A 21,289-nucleotide genomic window follows, 5' to 3' on the forward strand; every position below is an offset into this window, starting at 1 on the left:
TCCTAAGAAGAGAAGGGACTTGCTCAAGATCACACAGCTAGGGAGGTAGATCCCTCAGGTTTGAGGAAGCATGAATGACACAGAGGTGGTAGGTTTGAGAAGCTGGGGTGGGTCTCCATTCACCTCTGTTGCTCCCCATGTCTAGAGTGACAGAGCTGTCCCTGACAGTGGAGCAGCTTCAGAACCAGAACTTGGAGAAGGATCAGGTCAACACAGCCCTCACTGAGAAGCTTGAGGTGAGATGCAGCCACCCTGAGATGTGGCAGGGCAGGATGGGGGTACCAGCCAGATCCATGGATATAGGCTGAGGGCTAGGTTGCTTGGGGCACCCCTGAGCATCCCACTCGGTCTCGGTTCACCCCTCATTAATTGAGCACCTAGTGTGTGCTGGGCTTAGTGATAAGCATTCACCTTTTTATCCCATTTCATCCTCTCAGCAGCCCTGTAGCATGATCCCCATTATACAGATGAGGACACTGAGGCCCAATGGGAAACACTTGTCCAGAGTCTCAGCCATTACGTAAGCTGGGGAGTCAGGACTTGAACTCATGCTTGTGCCCTGCTAGTCTAGGGCTCTTTTTCTTGGAAATCAGCAGCTTTTCCCTCAGATGAACACCCCTCAAGGGCACTGCTGGAGCTTGTGTATGGGGTCTGGCCTGGGTTCTATGTCCAGCACTTCTCCTCCAAAAGGCTGTGTGATCCAGGGCAAGACAGTGCACTTCTCTGGGCCTATTCTGTTTCCTGAGGGCACTGGGGCTCTGTGGCGTCTACCAAGAAGCTGGCCATGCCCTTAGAGGCCACCTGATTGGGGGGGCAGGGAGGGAGATGAAGGTGGAGTTTCAGACTAGGGCAGAAACCCTGACCACCCTTTCTTTGTCTCCACAACGCCACTTCAGGAATCCCTGCGGCTCCAGGAACAGGTGGCCCTGGAGACAGAGGATGGAGAGGGGCTGCAGCAGACCCTGAGGGACCTGGCGCAGGTGTGAGGTGGGAGGGAGCTGGGAGACGCCAGAAGGGGTGGGAGCCCTGGGGACCCAGGCTGCCGTGCAGCACCAGCTGGGCGGGCCTCTGCCCGGGAGCGTCTAGTGTAAGAGGTGAGGCACCTTGCAGGCCCATCTGTGGAAATGAGAACCGTTGAATGATGTCTTAGCAGTTAAAGGGAGACGTTCTACAGGTGGCTGAGGGCTATGAGCGAGTGGCCGGGGAGTCAGGAAGCCTCGCAGGGCAGGAACTTAGAATGCTGCAGTTTGGGAGGGAGCTGGACACGGGGACGTCACAGCCCCACTGCCTCGCTAGGGCTTTTCCCAACTAACTCCGAGGCCTGCCTCCTCCTCCTGCCCCGCTGCCTCACCCTCAGGCCGTCCTGTCAGACGTGGAGAGCGGTGTGCAGCTCAGCGGCTCCGAGCGCACTGCAGACACGTCGGACGGCAGCCTGCGGGGGCTCTCGGGTGCCCGGACCCCGTCCCCTCCCCGGCGCTCCTCGCCCGCCCGCGGGCGTTCCCCGCGCCGAGGCCCATCCCCGGCCTGCTCGGACTCCTCCACTCTCGCCCTGATCCACTCAGCCCTGCACAAACGCCAGCTGCAGATCCAGGTGGGCGGGGGCTTGAGCATCCTTGGGCGGAGCCGGAGCATCCCGGGGGCAAATGAGAGAACCAGGCCTGGGCCCTTGGAAGTGGCTGAGAGCTCCAAGGCCGAAAGCGCCCAGAGTGGGAGGCGCTAGGGTGGCTGGGGAGGGAGGAGCCTGGGGCGGAGCTAGAGTCCTGGTAGAAGCCGAGATGAGGTTCCCTGCCTGGCAGAGCCAGGATCCTGGCAAAGGCGTGGGAGGCGGAGTCTGCCTAGGATCAGAGGCGCTGGGGAACTAGGGGCAGAGAGAAGCCTGGAAGCAGCCAGGTGCAGAGGAAGGAGTGGGAGCTCTGGGAGAGGAAGGAGTGTGCTTGGTTTGTGTGGCATCATGGAGTTTAGGTCGCAGCTCTTGGGGACCCCAAGGAGATGGAGGCTCAGAGCCCTGGAAGAGGCCTTAGAAGGGCGGTGAGGGCACAGTGAGGGAGAGTGGATAGTCTGGGGGCCTTAGTCCCCCTCTCCGGCCCGGGCCTGGGCCACAGAGAAGGCTGGTACACATCCTGGAACCGCAGAGAGTAGAGGGCACGGGGAGCTCCCTAGGGCTCCCCCAGACTCAGTGATGCCCGTGCCACAGGACATGCGTGGGCGCTATGAGGCCAGCCAGGACCTCCTGGGCACCCTGCGGAAGCAGCTTAGTGACAGCGAGGGTGAGCGCCGTGCCCTAGAGCAACAGCTGCAGCGTCTGCGGGACAAGATGGATGCGGCCATCCAGGCCCAGGAAGATGCCCAGCACGAGGCCCAGCGCCTGCGAAGTGCCATCGACCTCCTGAACAGGTGCCTGGGAGGCCAGAGGTGGGGGGCCTGGAGAGTAAATCTGTGTCTGGGCCTAATGCCAGCTCAAGCCTATAACCCTGTGGATTTGCAGTAATAAGGTTAAGACTAGCCATTGTGTGTGTCTGTTAAAATTTAAGTTAATTAAAATTGTTAAAAAGTAAAAATTCAGTCTGTCACTTGCATTAGCCAAATTTTAAGGGCTTGATGGCCACATATGGCTGTAGAACATTTCCATCATCTCAGAGAATTCTGTCTCTAAGGACTCTCTCCCTTAGAGATTTTGGAGACAAGAAATTAGTCACTTTTAGTTGCCTGCTTGTTCTTGACTTTCTATTGGTGGTTTTTGGTTATTCTCTCTGTCAATGCACCCGTATAAAAAACAAGTTTCAAAAAAATGAGCGGAAATAGAAAGGAGGGACTTCCTGACAGCCTCACCTGCCCATCCTACCCCGTTAATGCACTGGTTTTGCTTCCCATGCTGTTGCCTGGCAGTGAGTTGGGAAGTGTTTCCTGTACACCTACTATGTGCGAGGCTTATTGCTAAGTGCTTTGCATGTATTATCTCAATTAGTCTTCTCATCAAACTCATTCAGTTTGGAACTGTTACTGTCTCAAGGTTAAGAGACCTGTCCAAGCTCACACAGTAATGTGGCAGGGGTCGGTCGGAATTGGAATTCAGACCCATCTGGTAGCACAAGCAGTGCTTCCCATGCGTTGGAGGAGGAAGGGCTTTTTATATAGCTGGGCTCACAGCAAGCTTTCTCGTTTTGCATTCTGCCATTTTTACTTAATATCGTGTTGCATGCTTTTCCCCCTGGCTGCCAGCCTTTGTATCATATCTTGTATACTTACGTGTTGCCACTTTGAGTGAAGAGGGGAGGCAGTGAAGGGTATGACAGTGATCAGCCCTAACCTGAGCCAGAAGCCCCTGCTGCTTGGAAGGAGGTGTTACAGATACACACACACCCCACTGCTTGTGGCTGCAGAGTTCACGACAGTGGCAAGCTCTGCAAATCTTCAGAGTTCCCAGTTGCTGCCTCCTCCCTCCCCTGCCCTGGCTACCATGTACTGCTGGCCTGTGCAGCAGGAAGCTATGGCACCTGGACAGACTCAGCTTTACTGGGCCTCCCAGAGCAGGGGAGCTTAGGATGCTGTGGGGGGCGTTTCCTGGTCATATGGACTTGTGGCTGCAAGATAGCCCGTTTCCCAGGAGCCTAGCCCGGCCTCTTTAGCCCGGAGGGATGGTTGGAAATAATCCAGTGCTTCCTTCCGTCCAATCGACTGGGCCTCCAGGTGGGCAGGGTGGGGGTGAAGGGAGCTGGGAAGAGTCAGTTCCAGGGAGATGTGGATGGAATAAATGGGCCACGGGCAGACAGGGAAGGCTTCCTAGAGGCAGGAGCCATAGAGGATGTGGCTTGTGGTTAGGGACAGAGCATGGCTGGCTGAGCAGCGGCAGCCCTAGCATCCTCTTCAACTCTCCTTCTCTTCGTCTTACAGTGAGAAGGACAGTCTGGCCCGAGGCCTGCAGGCGGCCCAGCAGCAGGCCGAGGAGCTGCGGCAGGAACGGGAAAAGCTGCAGGTGACCCAGGAGGAGCTGCGGCGGCAGCGAGACCGGCTGGAGGAAGAGCGGGAGGATACGGCGCAGGACGGTGCCCAGACACGCAGGGAGCTGGAGCGCAGGCAAGCAGCTTCTGGCCTCCCCGCCAGAGCCACTCCCGTGGACCTTGTGGCGCCCAACGGTGTCCCTGGGGGCTGGGGAGTGCCGGACACCTCCCGTGTCCTGGGCTTCCTACCGTCCTTACAGCACCCCTCTAACATAGGGTCTTCTGACCAGCCCCGTTTTGGGAAACTGAGGCTCAGGAAGGTATGGTTACTTCCCTAGGATCAGAGAACTGGTAGGAAGTAGAGTATGGATGATAATAACAACAATAATTAAAATAACAGTAATATTAATATTATTTTTAAAATTTAAAGTTACAGTAAAATATTAATACTAATATTACTAAGTTCCAGATACCATATTAAGCACTGAGATTCTCTTATTCAACACTTGTGTTAACTTTGATGTAGGAGCTATCTATCATCTCCATTTAATGGATGATGAGACTGAGGCACAGAGAGGTCATGTACCTTGCCCTGGGTCACACAGCTATTCAGTAGAAAAACCCGAGATTTGAACCCAAGTTTTGTGCCTTCAGAGTTAACCTCCTAACCACTGTGCTGTTTATTTTCCTGACACATAAGTAACACAGATGTTTAATACATTTAGGTAGTGTACACTATTCTTGTTTCTGAAGGCCCTTGGGGAGATATGTCAGGCATTGTTGTAAATGCTTCATATACAACAGGTCATGTATCCTTATACCAGCTTCCTGAGGCAGGTGTTAGCCCATTTTGCAGATGTGAAAACAGGCCCAGAGTCACAGAGCCGGAAGGCAGTGGGGATGGCTGTCCTTGTGAGTGAGGCTCTTGCCTCCAGGGCTCCTGCCTCAGGCCTGGCCCCTGCCTGCTCCAGCACTGTCTGGCTGCAGGGGACTCTGCAGGGCAGAGAAGTGACATGGGGCACCCACCCACCCTCTGTCCCACAGCCATAGACAGCTAGAGCAGCTGGAAGTGAAGCGCTCAGGGTTGGCGAAGGAGCTGGTGGAGGTGAGGGAGGCCCTGAGCCATGCCACACTGCAGCGGGACATGCTGCTGGCCGAGAAGGCTGAGGTGGCCGAGGCGCTGACCAAGGTGGGTCCCCGTTTGCACACAGCCACAAGGAAGCCTCTACCCTCGGCCCTAGGCCTTCAGGCTGACCCCTATTTCAGGCTGACCTCTGACCCTGGTCACAGACTGGTCCCTTCCTTCTGGACTCAGGCTGACCTTTGACCCAGACCACAGACTGACCTCCAAACCCAGCCATAAGTGAATCAACCTTTATTAGTGGTCATATCCCCACTTTCCCAGGTGCTTCTGGGGGTTCACTCTGTCCTGTCTCTGGACACAGGTCCTGGGGTCTGTGAGATTCAGGGACACAGTCTTTGGTGGGTGCCTGCCCCACTCCCTATAGTCTGGTCCCTGAGAAGTGTCATCCCTGGACCCCACTCTGGGGGCCCTCTCGTGTCTGCCCTGCCCTGCAGCGTATTCTTGCATAACTCTGTTGTGTGACGTCTTCCAAGCAGCTCTGTAGGCAGTAGGCCTTCTGTGCGACGGTTTTCTGGGCCATGTTGTGTCTTCCCCGTTACCCCACCCCATCCTGTCTCTCTGTGCCTCTTACTTCTCCCCAACCTGCTATCTCTCCCATCTCTCTGCCCATCTCTCCTTATCTCTCTGTGTCTCTTCACATCTTTTCTGGTCTCTCCCCAACCCTTTCCTTCTCCATCTCTCTTTGCCTACTGTCTCTGGCCGCCCTGCCCCGACCCCGTAGGCTGAGGCTGGCCGCGTGGAGCTTGAGCTCTCAATGACCAAGCTGAGGGCAGAGGAGGCCTCTCTGTGGGACTCCTTGTCCAAGCTGAGTGCCCTCAACGAGAGCCTTGCCCAGGACAAGCTGGGTCTGAACCGTCTCGTCGCCCAGGTACGCCATGCCAGCAGGCCCATCTGCCTCACCCACCACTCCTCCCCACTCGGAGACCCCATGGAGGGGTCCCAGGCCCAGCCTCGGCCCACACCCCACGCCCTGCCTGGCTGCACATCTCCCTGGACACCCCTGCCCCTGTGCCTGTCTGTCTGGGTCCCTGCCACTCCTTATGCCCCTGTCGTTCATTCTGTCTCTGACTGTCTTCTCTCTCATGCTATGACAGAAAAGAAGTTCCATGGCCCTCCACTCTTCTCCACCCCCCCCAGTAGCCACACACCCACATGCGCCACCTCTTGTCCCCAGGGAGCCCCCTCTGGGCTGGATGTGATGCGTGGGTGGGTGGGTGGGACCCCTTCCCGGTGGAGGGACTCGGCTGATCTGCTCCTTTACCTGCACCCGGGCCCTGAAGCTGGAAGAGGAGAAGGCGGCCCTGCTGGGCCGGCAGCGGCAGGTGGAGCAGGAGGCCAGCTGGGCCCGGGAGGAGCAGGAGCGGCTGGAGCAGCTGCAGCTGGAGCGGGAGGTGGAGCGGCAGGGCCTAGAGGGCTCCTTGCGGGTGGCCGAGCATGCCCGGGAGGCCCTGGAGCACCAGCTCCCCACGCTGCGTCAGGAGCGCTGCCGGCTGCAGGAGCAGCTGGCCCAGGTGGGTGTAGGCGGGTGGGGTCAGCTGGGGAAAGGGTCCTGCGTCCTGTCCTGGGGTAATTCACAGGCCCAGGAGCCTGATTCTGAGTTTAAATCCAGCCCCACCTCTGCTAACTGGGAACCTTGGGCAAGCTACCCAAATGCCCCATGCTTCTGTCCCCCTATCAGTAACGGGTTATGAGCTCTTACCACAAAGCGTCGTTCTGAAGGGTACATCCGTATGAGCCTTTAGCCGAGATGAATTACCAGTCCTTAAAGATTAAAGATATGATGATAGGTAGAGACTTTAAGGATTGGGATGTTAGCCTCTTTGGGACATAGCTGGAATGAACCTTAGGGATTCAGGATCCAGGCATCTGTCCTGGAGAGCCCGAGTTCTGGGAGGGATCTGGGATCCCTAGGGAATGGGCCACAGGACACGGCAGCAGCACTCCAGGCCCCCCTCCCACTCTGAGGCCTGCTGAGCAGCTCTCCTTCGGTCTCATTATATATTCAAATTCTCTGAAAGATGTGAGGTACAGAAAGGGTTCTGTTACTATCCAAACTGAGTGAAGACCCTCAGTTTTGCACGTCTGTGCATTGCAAGTCCAGACAAGGCTGTCATATTTCCAAGTACACACAGCATCTCACGGTAGAGCCTGGGCTTGAACCTGGGTCTCCTGCCTGCCAGGCCAGGGCTGGTTCAGACTCAGGGTTGGGGCGCCTCAGGATGAGCAGTGTGGGAGGTTCTGGGACAGTGCTCACAGTGCCTGGGTGGGGGCCAGCTCTCCCGGCAGCTGAGCGGGCGGGAGCAGGAGCTGGAGCAGGCACAGCGGGAGACCCAACGGCAGGTAGAGGCGCTGGAGTGCGCGGCCCGGGAGAAGGAGGCACTGGCCAAGGAGCGGGCTGGCCTGGCCGTGCAGCTGGTGGCAGCTGAGCGGGAAGGCCGGACCCTTTCAGAGGAGGCCACACGCCTGCGGTAAGGCCTTGTGCTCTGCCAAGCCCACCCTGGGGGGGTCTGCCTGGGACCACACCGTGACCAGCCACCCCTTGGCATCGGCCCACAAGAGCAGTTACTTAGGAGCCGGGCTTGCCACACCTCCTAACTGTGGCTCAGGCTTCCCCAGGGAGCATGGGCCCAGCTGGGCAGGTAGGCTGGCACCTGGCCCACGGCCAGCCACACCCTGGGATCTGCGGTGTCCTGGGGCCTGGGAAGCTGAGTCCTGGGGCCTCAGGGGTTGTGTGTGCTGCAGCGTGGAGAAGGCAGCCCTGGAGAGCAGCCTGTTTGAAGTGCAGCGGCAGCTCGCCCAGCTCGAGGCCCGCCAGGAGCAGCTGGAAGCTGATGGGCAGGCCCTGCTGCTGGCCAAGGAGACCCTGACTGGTATGGGGGCTGGGGAATGGGAGATGGGGGTGGGGAACACCAGGCTCCAGCCCAGACTCTAACCTGTTGAGTTTTGGGGTCTCACAGAGTCGGGAGCACTGGCTTTGGAGTCTGGCTGACCTTGGTGCCAATCCTGTTGCTGCCACTTAGATCGGGCAAGGCCCTGTCCTTCTCTGGGCCACAAATTTCTCATCTGACCATTAGAGGTGATAATGCCCACCTTGTTAGGGGTGTTGCCAGGATGAGGTGAGAAACACGAAGGCCTTGGCACAGAGCCTGGCTCGGCTAACAGTGGCTGCTGTTTACTGTTATCAGGGTGCTTAGGGAGTTCGCAGTTCTCTGCAGAGCCATTGGCTGCTTCCTTGTAGATTCTCTGGGCCCCACAATTCCCCCCATTTCCCTCCACATTTCCCACCTAGTCTCTGAACTCAGAGGTTCTTCTCAATCAACAGTCATTTATTAAGCACTCATTTGGCCATGAAAATTAATTTTCCTGTCCACATCCACCGGAGCCCAACAGACCCAGGAAGGGAAATGCTGACAGTCTCTGGTGGGCTTCCAGCCCAGGAGATGGTTTTTAGATTCTCCACAGTGGGGCTGTCCTCCCCATGATCACCTTCCTTCCTTGGTGCTGACGGGTAATAGTCCACCAAGCATGTTTATGGCACTGTCGCTAGAGGAGATGCCTTATGGAAAGCTGAGCAGCCTTGGGAAATTACCTATCTCCTCTGAGCCTCCATGTCCTCATCTGTGAATTGGGGATAAGCTAAGCTATCTAGGGGTGTTATGAGGCTGTGATGAGATTAGGTCAGTCACTTGCTCAGCCCATGGTAAGCGCTTAATCAGTAAAAGGGGTTGGTTGTTACATTTTTGCTATCTTCCCCATTTGGGGGACCCTCCTCATCAATCATTTCATCCCTTTGATGCCATTCCAGGGAGGCAGTGAGTGAGAGAGGGGCAGTGGGTCCATGCAGCACATGGGGAAACTGAGGCCCTGAGAGGGCAAGACACTTCTCCAAGGGAACCTGGCCTGATACCTGCTGGACCACCTCTCTCTTGGGTTTGCCCACGTGGCTCACCTGGCCTGAGTCTGCTGGCCCATGGGAGGTTCTGACTCAAGCCCATCCTTTCCTCCCATGTGCAGGGGAGCTGGCAGGGCTGCGGCAGCAGATGACAACTACAGAGGAGAAGGTGGCTTTGGACAAGGAGCTGATGGCCCAGAAACTGATGCAGGCTGAGCGGGAGGCCCAGGCCTCTCTGCGGGAGCAGCGGGCAGCCCACGAGGAAGACTTGCAGCGACTCCAGCAAGAGAAGGTTTGGGCAGCTGGGTCAGAGTGGGCGGGACTCTATTTCCTTTGTGACCTCAAGCAAGTCTTCCTTCTCACTGCCTCAGTCTCCAAACTTCAACTCTGTTCTGGAGGTCCTGGGGGCAACTGGGAGGATCCATCAGGGACTCCTTATCAAGTGTGCAGATTTCCAGGCCCCAAACCTGGTACAACCCTGGTGATCCTGATGCAGGGGGTCCACAACCACATTTGGGAAATGCTGACCTAACATGGAATAGGAATGCACTTCCATTTGCTAAGAAGTACTGTTTGCATATGAAAGATCACTCTGGAACCTGAGCACAGAGAGGGACAAGGGGCTGGGTGTCTAGAAGACGGGACAGAGCTGTTTAAGAACACTGGCTCTGGAGTTATCTGGGTTTGGACCTGATCTTGGCCACCTACAGTTATGTTACCTAAAGTCTCCGTGCCTTCATTTCCCCATCTGTAACAGTGGGGATAGGGACAATATAGGGTATTGTGAGGATAAGATAAAAATAATCCAGTGCCTGGACTTTGTGGATGCTCCGTTAATGCTGGCTGTTATTATTATGATGGCACGGAGATGCTCTCCAGAGCAGGCCTCTGGAGGGGGACCCAAGTCACCCACTTAATGCTGCCTCCACCAAGGTTTGCGCTGTTGCTCCAGGGGGCGCCATTCACGCCGCAGTCCTCTTGGATTTGGGGAAATAGCATCACTTCTCCAGCAGGTGGCAGCAAAGCATTTGAAGAAGGGGCTCTTCTGTTAATCTCACGATGTTGCTAGGGACCTAGTGCTGGGTCCAGGTTCCTCCTTCAGGCCCCAGGGGGGCCCTTTTTTGCCTGTGCGATCTGCCCACCCATCCAGCCCCCAGGAAGCCAAACTCCTGTGCTCTCCCTCACTCGCAACTTGACCTGCTGATGTCACCAAATCTGCACTCTTCTTTCCAGCTCCTGGGCCACCCCCAGGCCACAGACCCCCTTCTTTCCTCAAGCTGACCCACCTCCCTTCTACCCCAAGCCCCAATCCTGATCCCTCTTGTGCAGCTTCTGAACAACCCCCTCATCTGAAATTCAGATTGCCCCTTGTCATCCTGGCATGAGGCTCTCTTGTGCTGCAGCTGTGCTCGATGAGGCCCACCCCTCCCTACAGCCCACAAGGCCTGGTCTGGCCTGCTGCTGCCAGAGGCTCTGGCCCGCCGCTCACCATGTGACATAGTCCAGGCTCCAGCGACCTTAAGTGGGATGGTTTCCTGTACGTCATGTTTCCTTGTTCTTCAGGCTGCTTCTGGGGCTGCACTCTGGGCCTGGGGTTCATTTTCACTTCTCTCTTTACCTGACTCACTGCTGCTTGTTGCTTCTCCAAGAAATGTTCTCTGACCCCCAGGCCAGGCTGCTGTGCTCCTTGGGGGCTTGCACAGTCCTGGCATGTCCCTGTCTCAGCCCTTACCACCCACCCTACCTGGTGGTTACCTGGTCACTCGCCCTGTCTCTCACGGTCTGGGCCCCAAGCAGCGCTTGCTGCCCTGAGGTTGGTGAGGGGCTGCCTGGCCCCAGCCTCGTGGGTCACACCTGCCTCTGCCTGGCCCCCAGGAGGCAGCATGGCGGGAGCTGGAGGCAGAGCGGACCCAGCTGCAGAGCCAGCTGCACCGGGAGCGGGAGGAGCTGTTGGCCCGGCTAGAGGCTGAGAAGGAGGAGCTGAGTGAGGAGATCGCTGCCCTGCAGCAGGAGCGTGATGAGGGCCTCCTCCTGGCTGAGAGCGAGAAGCAGCAGGTTGGTGAGCCCTGGCATGGCCTCCACGGCTGCCCGAGGAGTGGTCTGGGGCTGGTCCATGCTCAGCCACCCAGCAGTTAGTCCCTCTCTGGGCCTCAGTTTCCTCACCTGCAGGTTGGGCGAATTCAAGTGGTGTTTGTGAAGCATCATCACTGAGCCCATGTTCAGCCAGCCATGTCTGCCTGGCACACAGTGGGAACTTGCCAAGTGGCAGCCACCGTTGTGACACCGTGAGCACTGGTTTCAGGAAAGCTGACCCCTGTTCACCAATCCCTCCTCCTCCTCCAGGCTAAGCATGGCATCCCCGTGACTGCCTCTGAGCAGTCCCCACCGTGCCTGCATATATCAGCTGACCCTCCTCAAAAACTTGACTCCTGACTTCCCCTTAAAGTAATGGAGACAGGGCAGACTGTGTCGGTCTCCTTTCCTCACCAGCTGCGTCACCTGGGCAAGTCACTTTCCCTCTTTGAGCCTCAGTTTCCTCATCTTTCAAATGGGAATAATGAAGGGCCCTGCTTCAGGATTGCTGTGGCATGTTATTGAGGTTTATAAGTGTGTGCATGTCCAGAATTATCATTACTGCTGTTGTACCCTTTTCTGGAGCTGCAGGGGTGGAGCCTGCACCTCTGCCCTGGGTCCACCTGTGGTGATCCAGTTAAGGCTCAAGCCTCCAGTGGGCACATTTCCCAGGGCAGGATGGGGGAAGGCCAGAACATGCCTCAAGACCGACCAGCCCCTGAAGCCCGTGCTTCCTGTCTCTGCCTAGGCCCTGTCCCTGAAGGAATCTGAGAAAACGGCACTGTCAGAGAAGCTGATGGGTACCCAGCACAGCCTGGCCACCATCTCCCTGGAGATGGAGCGACAGAAGAGAGATGCTCAGAGCCGGCAGGAGCAGGACCGGGTAGGGCAGGCCGGCAGGTGGGCCTCCACTGGAGCCAGGAGGCACAGCTCTGCTTGGAGGAGCCTCCTGTCTGAGGGGAAGGCATGGCTGTGCCCAGGGGAAGCCGCCAGCCTACAGGGGGAGCTTCAGACCATCCTTGGCAGTCCCCATCTGAGGGAGGTGGCACAGCTCTGCCCCGGTGAACCCCTTAGTCTGAGGGAGTGACTGGCTACGTGGACGGCACTCAGTAGGCATGGAGGGACCAGCAGGGGGTCTGGCAGGCCAGCAGGAAGGGCTGTTCAGCTGGCCTACTTCGGAGCAGCAGGGGCCGGGGTTGCAGCAGCGCCGAGTCTGAGGGGCCCTTCTGTCCTAGAGCACCATGAACACCCTGACGTCCGAGCTGCGGGACCTACGGGCCCAGCTTGAGGAGGCTGCTGCGGCCCATGCCCAGGAGGTGAAGAGGCTCCAAGAACAGGCCCGAGACCTGAGCAGGCAGCGGGAATCCTGTGTGCGTGAGGTGAGCTGTCTGTCCCCAACTCTCTGGGCAGGGGCCCAGGAGAGTGTCAGATTTGTCCCTGCATTTGAGAACAAATGAACAGCCAACTTAGGAGGCAGCAAGATTTATTAAGTACCTATTGTGTACATGTGAGACTAGGGGCACTCAAGGAGGGGCTGGTGGGATTCTGCTCTCTTAGTGTTGTGTCTGTCCTTAGGATGATCCTGATTGAACACTATTTCAGGCCAAAACACCACTGGCTTCAGCATGCTTTGCCCCAAGTCATAGCTCAGGGCCATGGTCTTGAGTTGCTGCAGCGTAGTCAGACAGGCACCCACGGTCAGGGATGTGAGGCTGGGCTGGTTTCCGCCCAGGCCCTGCTTGAACGGGGCCTGACTCTGTCCTGTGACAACCCACCATCCTCACAGGCAGAAGAGCTCCGGAGCCAGCTGCGCCTGCTGGAGGATGCCCGCGACGGGCTGCGGCGGGAGCTGCTGGAGGCCCAGCGCAAAGTGCGCGAGAGCCAGGAGGGCCGCGAGGCCCAGCGCCAGGAGGCCGGCGAGCTACGGCGCAGCCTGGGCGAGGGTGCCAAGGAGCGCGAGGCCCTGCGGCGGTCCAACGAGGAGCTGCGGGGGGCAGTGAAGAAGGCTGAGAGCGAGCGGATCAGGTGGGGTGACTTGCGGGACCAGCCTGGAGTGCTTCACCAAGCCCTGTCCTTCACACTGAATCTCACCCCTGGAAGCCAACTTCTCCTCCACGGTTCTGGGGAAATTGCACAGATGGAGAGAGTCTGCCCTCAAACTATATCCTGCCACTTGGGTCATTTTAAGTAATTTTCCTACTTGAAGGGGAACGGTGGCAGCAGGTTGAGTCCAGACTCCGACCCCACCAGCTGGTGTCACCCTGGAGATGAGCCCCCTGCCGGAGTCACTGGTCTACCTATCTCAGGCGAGGGCCTGGCCCCCAGCCCTGGAGGGCTCAGCTCATAGGCCACATGGGCAAGTTGCACTTGGGGCACCAGAACCAGGCAAACTTTTTTTAAGCTCCCAGTAGTAAATACTTCCAGCTTTATGGGCCACACAGTCTCTGTTGCAATTATTCAGCTCTGCCAAGAGCTAGCTGGACCCTTTCGGGAATTAGGGGAACAGACTTTTGTGTAGAGCCACATGCTGTACTCTTCCCAGGACCCGGGGCTGTCGCTGACCTCTTCCCTCTGCCCCTTCCAGCCTAAAGCTTGCCAATGAGGACAAGGAGCAGAAGCTGGTGCTCCTTGAGGAGGCACGGGCGGCTATGGGCAAGGAGGCTGGGGAGCTGCGGGCTGGGCTGCAGGAGGTGGAGCGCTCACGGCTGGAGGCTCGGAGGGAGCTGCAGGAGCTCCGGCGGCAGGTACCCTACCGAGCGCTACACCCGCCCAGGGCACTCGCTGGGTGCCCCTGGGCCAATGGCAACCCCTTCCTGGAGCTGAAGTTCTCCGTATGTAAAAGCAGAGTTTGAACTATAACAAGACTTCTTACTTAACCTTGGTATTAGTAGATGGACTCTGAGATGTCCTTGAATCCCTGAAACCATGTGTAAAACTATGGATGTATACTTGTGCACATATTGATGTTTCTCTAAGGAGAGGGTCTGGAGCCCCTATTCAGTTGTCAGAGGAATCTGTGAACAAAAAAAGGTGCAGATCCCGTGAACTAGAAAGAAGCTGGCAAACTTATTTTGTAAGTGCTCAGTAAACATTTCTAGTTTTATGAGCCATACAGTCTGTTGCAACTACTCACCTCTGCTCTGGTAGGACCACCACCTCCATCCTAGAGGGCACATAACCGAGTGGACATGGGTTCCATTAAGACTTTGTTCATGGACACTGAAATTTGGATTTTACATTATTTTTGTGTGTCAAGAAATACTGTTCTGTTGATTCTCTTTTAACCATTACAAAATTGAACAGATTTCAACTATTTAAAAATGTAAAAACATCTTTAGCTGAAGGCCTTATAGAAACAGGCAACTGGAAGAATTTGGCCTGTAGTTCACTGATCCCTGAACTAGATATCTCCAGACTCATCGTCAACAGCAGGCATTTAACAAGTGCCTGCTGTATACTGGGCACTGCCCCGGGCACTGCAGATGCAAGTTTTCCCACTTCAGAAGAGGAAACGGCTCCATTTGGCTCCTAGGTGCTGCCTCACCCAGAGATGTCACAGCCCGAATAATAAATCCTGTCTACCTCCCACCAGTGCCTCTTTACCCAGACCCTTTCCGGTTGGGCTGAAGTCCTGGGGAACCACAGGAGTCCCTGAAAGGAACTTACTCTTGTGTGCCAGGCTCTTGCTGGGTGCGTTGCATGTTACAGCATGATCTCATGTTCCCCTCACTATAACACCGAGGGTAGGTAGGCCTTACCAACCCCAGCAACCCCACCTGCTTCTCTGGAGAAATAGGGCCCTAGAACACACTTTTGCATTCCACTTGTCTGACATCAAAACCCAGTGTGTTGCTTGTGGGCTGTGTGACTTTGGACAAGTCACCTTACCTCTATGAGCTTCAGTTTTCTCATCTATTAAACAGGGATACTGTTAGTACCTATCCCATATAGAATTGTGTGAAGATTAAATGAGTTCATTCCATTGAAGTGCTTAGAACAGGTAGACACTAAGTAAGTATTCCTAGAACTTAGGCATTACCGTAGAGGTGAAAGGTGCCCAGAGAGCTGTGGGTCCTGCCTCACAGAACTCCTCTTCTGATAGGGGTCCAGCCCTTCTCCTCCCATTCCCCATGATAGATAGTTTTGATTAGGGGTGAAATGAATAACTGGTGCCCAGGTGTACCAAGTAGGGCTCAGGCTTCCAGTGATCTGGGGGTGGCGCTCGATGTATATGTCCTTAGAGCAGTGGGTCCTGAGTGCCCCCTGTGCAGGCCTTGTCTGGGGCAGAACTGAACAGGTACTCGCCACCCTGGACTAGATGGGGCTGTGAGTGCCGAGAACGAGTCCTAGGTCCCACCTGTGTCTTCTCTTTCTTACAGATGAAGATGCTAGACAGTGAGAATACCAGGCTGGGCCGCGAGTTGGTGGAGCTGCAGGGCCGCCTGGCAGTGGGGGAACGGGTGGAAAAGGAGGGCCGGCGGGAGGCCCTGGGCCTACGACAGAAGCTGCTGAAGGGTGAGGCCAGCATGGAGGCCTTGCGGCAGGAGGTAACTAAGCAGGTGGGTGGGCTGCATGAACTTGGGAGGGTCCTAGGAGGCAGTTGGGCTGCCCTGTGCCTCTGTCCTCCCTCCAGTGGAAGCAGGTAGGGACTCCAATGCTGGAGCCATTCTTCAAGATCACTTCCGAAGACTTGTCCCTGTCCCCCACTCCTTGAGATTCTTCCCCAAGTGTAACAGTCATAGTTGACAACTGTTAAGAACTATGTAGCAGGGTCAGGGTCAGGGTCAGGGGATCTCTAGACAACCCTGTTTGATTTTCCAGGTGCCTCATGATGTAGGTACACTTAGTCCCATTTTACAGAGAGAACCAGATACTGAGGCTCGGAGGGGTCAAGGGATCTACCCAAGGTCACACAACTGCCAGGTCTGACCCCAAAGCCTAAACTATTTCCACTCTGCTTTTCTGGCTGTTTCATTGTGGTAAATCTACTGTGACCTTTACTGAGTCACTCAACCACTCTGTGCTTCAGAGCACTTGTGGATAGGGGCTAGCACAACAGGGGATGTATAAAGAGCTTTGGCACAGGCCCTGGCATCCAGGTGGTGCTCAGTAAATGGTGGTTTCTGGTCAAACTGATGACCATGAGAGGTTGACTCATTCTTTAAACTAGAGGGCTGTGTGTGTTGTGCGCACACATGAGATCACTCCCTTGGTAAATAATTTTTTAGTACATGCCCCACTGTGTGAATTTATTGTTAAACTAAAATTAAATATGCACAGAGAGGCATATAGCCTAGTGGTTAAGAGAACAGCCTTTGGAGCCAGAAGGCCTGGCTTTGGATCCTTGTTCTCAGCCTACTAGTTGCGTGGCCTTGGGCAAGTTACTTAACTTACTCTAGTATCTCAGTTCCCTCATTCGTAAAATGGAGATGATTCATAGTGGTAATTAGAGTTGATTTTTGGGGGGAAATTACTTAGTGCCTGGCACTGGTAAGTCCTTTGTTAGCTATTAGCTTATTATTAATAACCTGTGTATATTACAAGGCATATACATGGTAGGAAGAGAGAAATTGTTTACTCCCACACTCCATGGATGTTCCTGCACATCCTGCTTGGGTGGAGACCACTAAAGAATCAGGTGTTCTCGCCAGTTTTAGGCGGGTGGGTTCCAGGAGGGGCAGGGGGGCAGCGCATCGGGTTGGGGGGTGGCCTCGCTCACCCCCACCTCCCGGCGTCGCCCGCCCCAGTTCCAGGGAGCCCAGCGGAAGCTGCAGGAGCAGGAGGGCGAGTTCCGGGCCCGCGAGCGAGGCCTGTTGGGCTCCCTGGAGGAGGCGCGCGGCGCCGAGAAGCAGCAGCTGGACCATGCCCGCAGCCTGGAGCTGAAGCTGGAAGGGGCGCGGGCCGAGGCTGCGGAGCTGGGGTTGCGGCTGAGCGCGGCCGAGGGCCGGGCGCAGGGCTTGGAGACGGAGCTGGCGCGCGTGGAGGCGCAGCGCCGCTCGGCCGAGGCCCAGCTGGGCGGCCTGCGCTCGGCCCTGCGCCGGGGCCTGGGTCTGGGCCGCTCGCCCAGCCCGGCCCCGCGGCCCCCGCCCGGCTCCCCGGCTGGGAGTGCTCCGGCGGGAGGTGAGCTGCGCGCCGCTGGGAAGGGGAGGCCGGTGGGTGCGCCTCGCGGAGTCCCCGCCCCGACGTCCCTTTCTGTTCCGCCTACGAGTCCGCAGGCGGCCCGCCGAGCTCCCACGACAGCGGTCTCAAGCCCCGCCCCTTCGCCAAGTCCCTGCCCCCCGCCCACCTGGGCCCCGCCTTCGCGTCGCTCTCCGTTCCTTTGGGGATCCCGCCCTTCGCTGGCCACGCCTCTCGACTGGTCTCCGCACTGACCCCTCGCTGAGGCGCCGCCCCTTTGCTGATCCTCGCTCCCTGGACGCTTTTTAAAGGGCGGGAGCAGTGCAGCTGCTTAGTTCTCCTCTGTCCTGCCGAGCGGAGCTTCCATGCTCTGTAATTGGCCCCGCCCTCTCGCCTTCAGCTCTGCGTCCTCTTCAGTCTCCTCCCATCCCTAGTTCCACACCCCTCCTGCCAGACCTGTGACCCCGATATCCCCAGGCAGATAAATTTCAGAACTCCTCCCAGCCCCACCTGCTCCCAAGGCCGGGTGGGTGATGCTGGGAAAACCAGCCCTGTGCTTCAGGGGGTGCTCACACCCCTTTAGGGAGCACTCAACTTGGCACAGCTTGGCACAATCTCATCTTGATTTCTAGGGCCTAGAATGGAACCTGTGGAATCTGGGAAATTCACTGTGGAATATTGAGGAGTTCTCTCTTCAAATCCACAGATTTAGTCCCACGGTTACATTTATCAAGTTAACTCAGTATTTATTAGGCACCTACTCTGTGCGAAATACAATTTAAGTACTGGGGATGGAGGAGCACACTAAACTGACAAGCATTTCTGCTCTTACAGAGCTCTAGGCATAGGAGTAGCAGGCAGTAAATGTGGTATATAAATGAAATACAGAATGTTTTGGGTGGTAGTAAGGGCTGGAAAATAGCTAAGGAAAAATAAGGAGCACTGCTGCTGAGATTGTAAAATGATGTGGCCACTGTGGAAAATAGTTTGGCAGTTCCTCAAAAAGTTAAACTTAGAATTACCATATAACCCAACAGTTCCACCCCTAGGCATACACCAAAGAACTGAAAATGGGGACCTGAACAGGTACTTGTACACCAGTGTTCACAGCAGCATTTTTCAAAATAACCAAAAAGTGGAAGCAACCAATGTCCATTGACAGATGAATAGATAAACAAAAGGTGGTATGTCCATACACAGGAATAGTACTCAGCCTTAAAAAGGAATGGCATTCTGAAACGTGCTACAACACGGATGATTACATTATGCTAAATGAAACAAGCCAGTCACAAAAGGACAAGTGTGGTATGATTCCACTTACATGAAATATCCAGAACAGACAAATTCACAAAGACAGCCGATTAGAGGTAACCAGTGGCTTGGGGGAGGAGAGAATTAGGAGTTATTTCTTAATGGTTTACAAGGTTTCTGTTTGAGGTTTTATTAGTTCGCTGGGCTGCTGTAACAAAGTACCATACAGTTAATATTTTAAACAACAGAAAGTTACTGTCTCACAGTCTGGAGGTTAGAAGTCCAAGATCAAGCTGTTGGCCCAGCCTCACTCCCTTGGAAGGTGCTAGGGAAGAATTTATTTCAGGCTTCCTGGCTTTGGGTAGTTCCATGGCTTATGGTGGCAGAACCCTAATCTTCACATGGCCTTCTCCTTGTGTGTGTGTCCAAATTTCCCCTTTTTATAAGAAAACCAGCCATATTGGCTTAGGGGCCTACCTTACTCCAGTATGACCTCATCTTAACTAACTACAACTGCAGTAACCCTATTTCCAAATAAGGTCACACCCTGAGGTATGAGGGGGTTAAGAACTCAACAAATGAATTTTGGGGAGACACAATTCAACCCATAATAGGGGTGATGAAAAAGATGTGGAAACAGATATGATGATGGTCATTCACAACAGTGAATATAATGTCACTAAATTGTATACTTAAAGATGGTTAGAAAGGCATATTTTGTGTAATATATATTTTATCACAATAAAAATTTTTAAAGATAAAAGCAGGGGTGGGGATAGGGGTGTTTGTGTGGGAGACGGAGCAAGCGTCACTGAGGAGTTGGGAGTTAAGAAGAATGGGTGGGAGGAGACTCCAGGACAAGTGGAAAGGTCCTGAGTGGAAACACCCCTGTCCTGTGAACAGCAAGGGGAACAGAGGAGCCGGAGTACAGAGAGCCAGGTGGAGAGATGGCAGGTGAGGACATGGAGACAAAAGGCCTGCTGAAGCAGCCCTTGCAGGCCACTTACAAAGATGCTGGCTTTACTCTGGGGGGCTGGAGGCCTGGTGGGGAAAGTGGGTAGCCGTCCTGCCCTGCCTGGGTCGTTTGTGCGCTGATGGAGCTGTGGGCCGTGTGGTGCAGGCAGGAGGACGCTAAGAGCAGTTGGACACCCTGTCCTGCAGTTCCCGTGTTGGCCACCAGGTGCTGTCCTGTCCGCCCTGCCCCTCCCACTTCTTGGTTGCCCGTCATCTCCCAAGCATTTTAAAACCCGGCTCTGGAGCTTCCCAGCTTAGAGACCAAGTAAATGACTTAACTGCTGTGAGCATGCTCAGCGTTTAAGGGGGGAAATCGGTCCTTATCTCCAGGGAGTGATTGAAATGGAGGGTCCACCCTTAGACCTTGCCCTGGGGATGCAGCCCTCATGGTGTTCATCGTCTGGGTGAGGAGGCAGACCTTGGAGCCCTGTGAGGGTGGGATGAGCTCCCCAGCCCAGCGTGGAGTCAGGGAGACCTGTGGAGAGTAATCTTAAAGGAATGGGCCAAAGAAAAGCCATGGGGAGAGAAGGGAACAGTGCGTATGAAGGCCATATGCTGGAAGAGGGAATGTACCAGAACACAGGCGCTGAGGGTGATGTGGGGTGTCTAGCTTGTACAGGGTGAGAGGGTGATGCTGGGGTGAGCATCAGGGCCTCCAAGTAATGGCAAGGAAACTGCCCTTGTCCTGAGGACTGTGGGGGCTGGTGAGGGTTAAGCAAAAGGGTGAGGAGCCCCAATTTGTGCTGTGGGAAGCCTGAGTGCGTTGCTAGGTGCAGCAGGGAGGGATAGGGTGCTTAAAGAACCTGCAGGACCCATCCAGGCAGGAGAGGCCAGTGGTTCTATCCCTGAGTACATATCTTCCTCTAGGAAGCAGGGAAGGGCTCAGGAGTCCCAGCCCCTTGGAACGCAGCCCTGGGTCTGAGCCACCATCCCCAGGACCTGCCCCTTCCCCGGTGTCCCCAGACCTGGACCCGGAAGCAGTGCGGGGAGCCCTCCAGGAATTCCTGCAGGAGCTGCAGAGCACTCAGAGAGAACGGGTGAGGCTGCTGTGAGTGGCTGGGTAGGGCACCAGGTGGCTGAGGCCCTGGGAGGTGCTGCCGGTTGCCAGAGCAGGGATTTCCCTTTCCCCTGATGCTGGGGCTGCAGGATGAGCTCCGGGCCCAGACAAGTGCCCTGAGTCACCAGCTGGCCGAGATGGAGGCTGAGAGGGACAGTGCAGCCTCACGGGCAAGGCAGCTGCAGAAGGCCGTGGCAGAGAGGGAGGAAGGTGAGTCTGGCCCCCGGGGCCCTTTTTTCGCTCCCTTGTGCCCTTAGCAGCTGAGGTGGGAGGCTGTGGGGTTGGTCTGAGGGGCTCCCAAGTCCCTGCTGTGGCCACCATGACCCGAGTCAGGCTGTCTCCTCTGGGAGACCTGTGGTCAGCTCCAGCCCATGTCCAGATCCACACACCCTCCAAGGCTCACTGAGGAAGACTTACGGTGGATGGAGGGCAGGCCGGGCACTTGTGGTCTGGCTCAGGTCTTGGGGCTGCACCTGGCCACGCCTGATGGGGCTGGGTGTGGGCTGCAGCCCGGCGCAGCATAGATGGGCGACTGAGTGGGGCCCAGGCAGAGCTGGCACTGCAGGAGGAGAGCGTGCGGCGCAGTGAGCGGGAGCGCCGGGCAGCACTGGACCAGGTGGCCGCCTTGGAGAGGAGCCTGCAGGCCACCGAGAGTAAGCTTCAGGCCGGCCAGGTAGGCAGGGGCTGAGAGCGGGCAGGGCTGAGGGGGCATCGGTGTGTGCCCAAGTGGATGTCTGTAAGTCCTGCTGTGCATGTCTCTTTGTTTCTGTCTGCCTGGGTCTCTCAGCACCCACGGAAGTGAC

The 21,289-nt window shown here is 56.1% G+C and overlaps 1 protein-coding gene across 1 annotated transcript in view; it reads left to right on the top strand.

Annotated features, from left to right (window-relative positions):
• Positions 1-21,289, top strand: part of CROCC (ciliary rootlet coiled-coil, rootletin) — a 39,012-nt gene that overhangs the window by 10,960 nt on the left and 6,763 nt on the right. Inside the window, exons 10-30 of the mRNA XM_036914387.2 lie at positions 146-236; positions 897-980; positions 1,358-1,591; positions 2,195-2,394; positions 3,892-4,074; positions 4,983-5,127; positions 5,804-5,950; positions 6,363-6,593; positions 7,357-7,550; positions 7,825-7,952; positions 9,097-9,266; positions 10,850-11,029; positions 11,796-11,930; positions 12,283-12,426; positions 12,834-13,072; positions 13,632-13,791; positions 15,427-15,594; positions 16,795-17,167; positions 20,297-20,466; positions 20,576-20,696; positions 20,996-21,159. Coding sequence (XP_036770282.2) covers positions 146-236; positions 897-980; positions 1,358-1,591; positions 2,195-2,394; positions 3,892-4,074; positions 4,983-5,127; positions 5,804-5,950; positions 6,363-6,593; positions 7,357-7,550; positions 7,825-7,952; positions 9,097-9,266; positions 10,850-11,029; positions 11,796-11,930; positions 12,283-12,426; positions 12,834-13,072; positions 13,632-13,791; positions 15,427-15,594; positions 16,795-17,167; positions 20,297-20,466; positions 20,576-20,696; positions 20,996-21,159 — 3,661 coding nt within the window. The remainder of the gene's footprint in view (positions 1-145; positions 237-896; positions 981-1,357; positions 1,592-2,194; positions 2,395-3,891; positions 4,075-4,982; positions 5,128-5,803; positions 5,951-6,362; positions 6,594-7,356; positions 7,551-7,824; positions 7,953-9,096; positions 9,267-10,849; positions 11,030-11,795; positions 11,931-12,282; positions 12,427-12,833; positions 13,073-13,631; positions 13,792-15,426; positions 15,595-16,794; positions 17,168-20,296; positions 20,467-20,575; positions 20,697-20,995; positions 21,160-21,289) is intronic.

Source organism: Manis pentadactyla, chromosome 4 (genome assembly GCF_030020395.1).
Source record: "Manis pentadactyla isolate mManPen7 chromosome 4, mManPen7.hap1, whole genome shotgun sequence".
Taxonomy (NCBI): Eukaryota; Metazoa; Chordata; class Mammalia; order Pholidota; family Manidae; genus Manis; species Manis pentadactyla.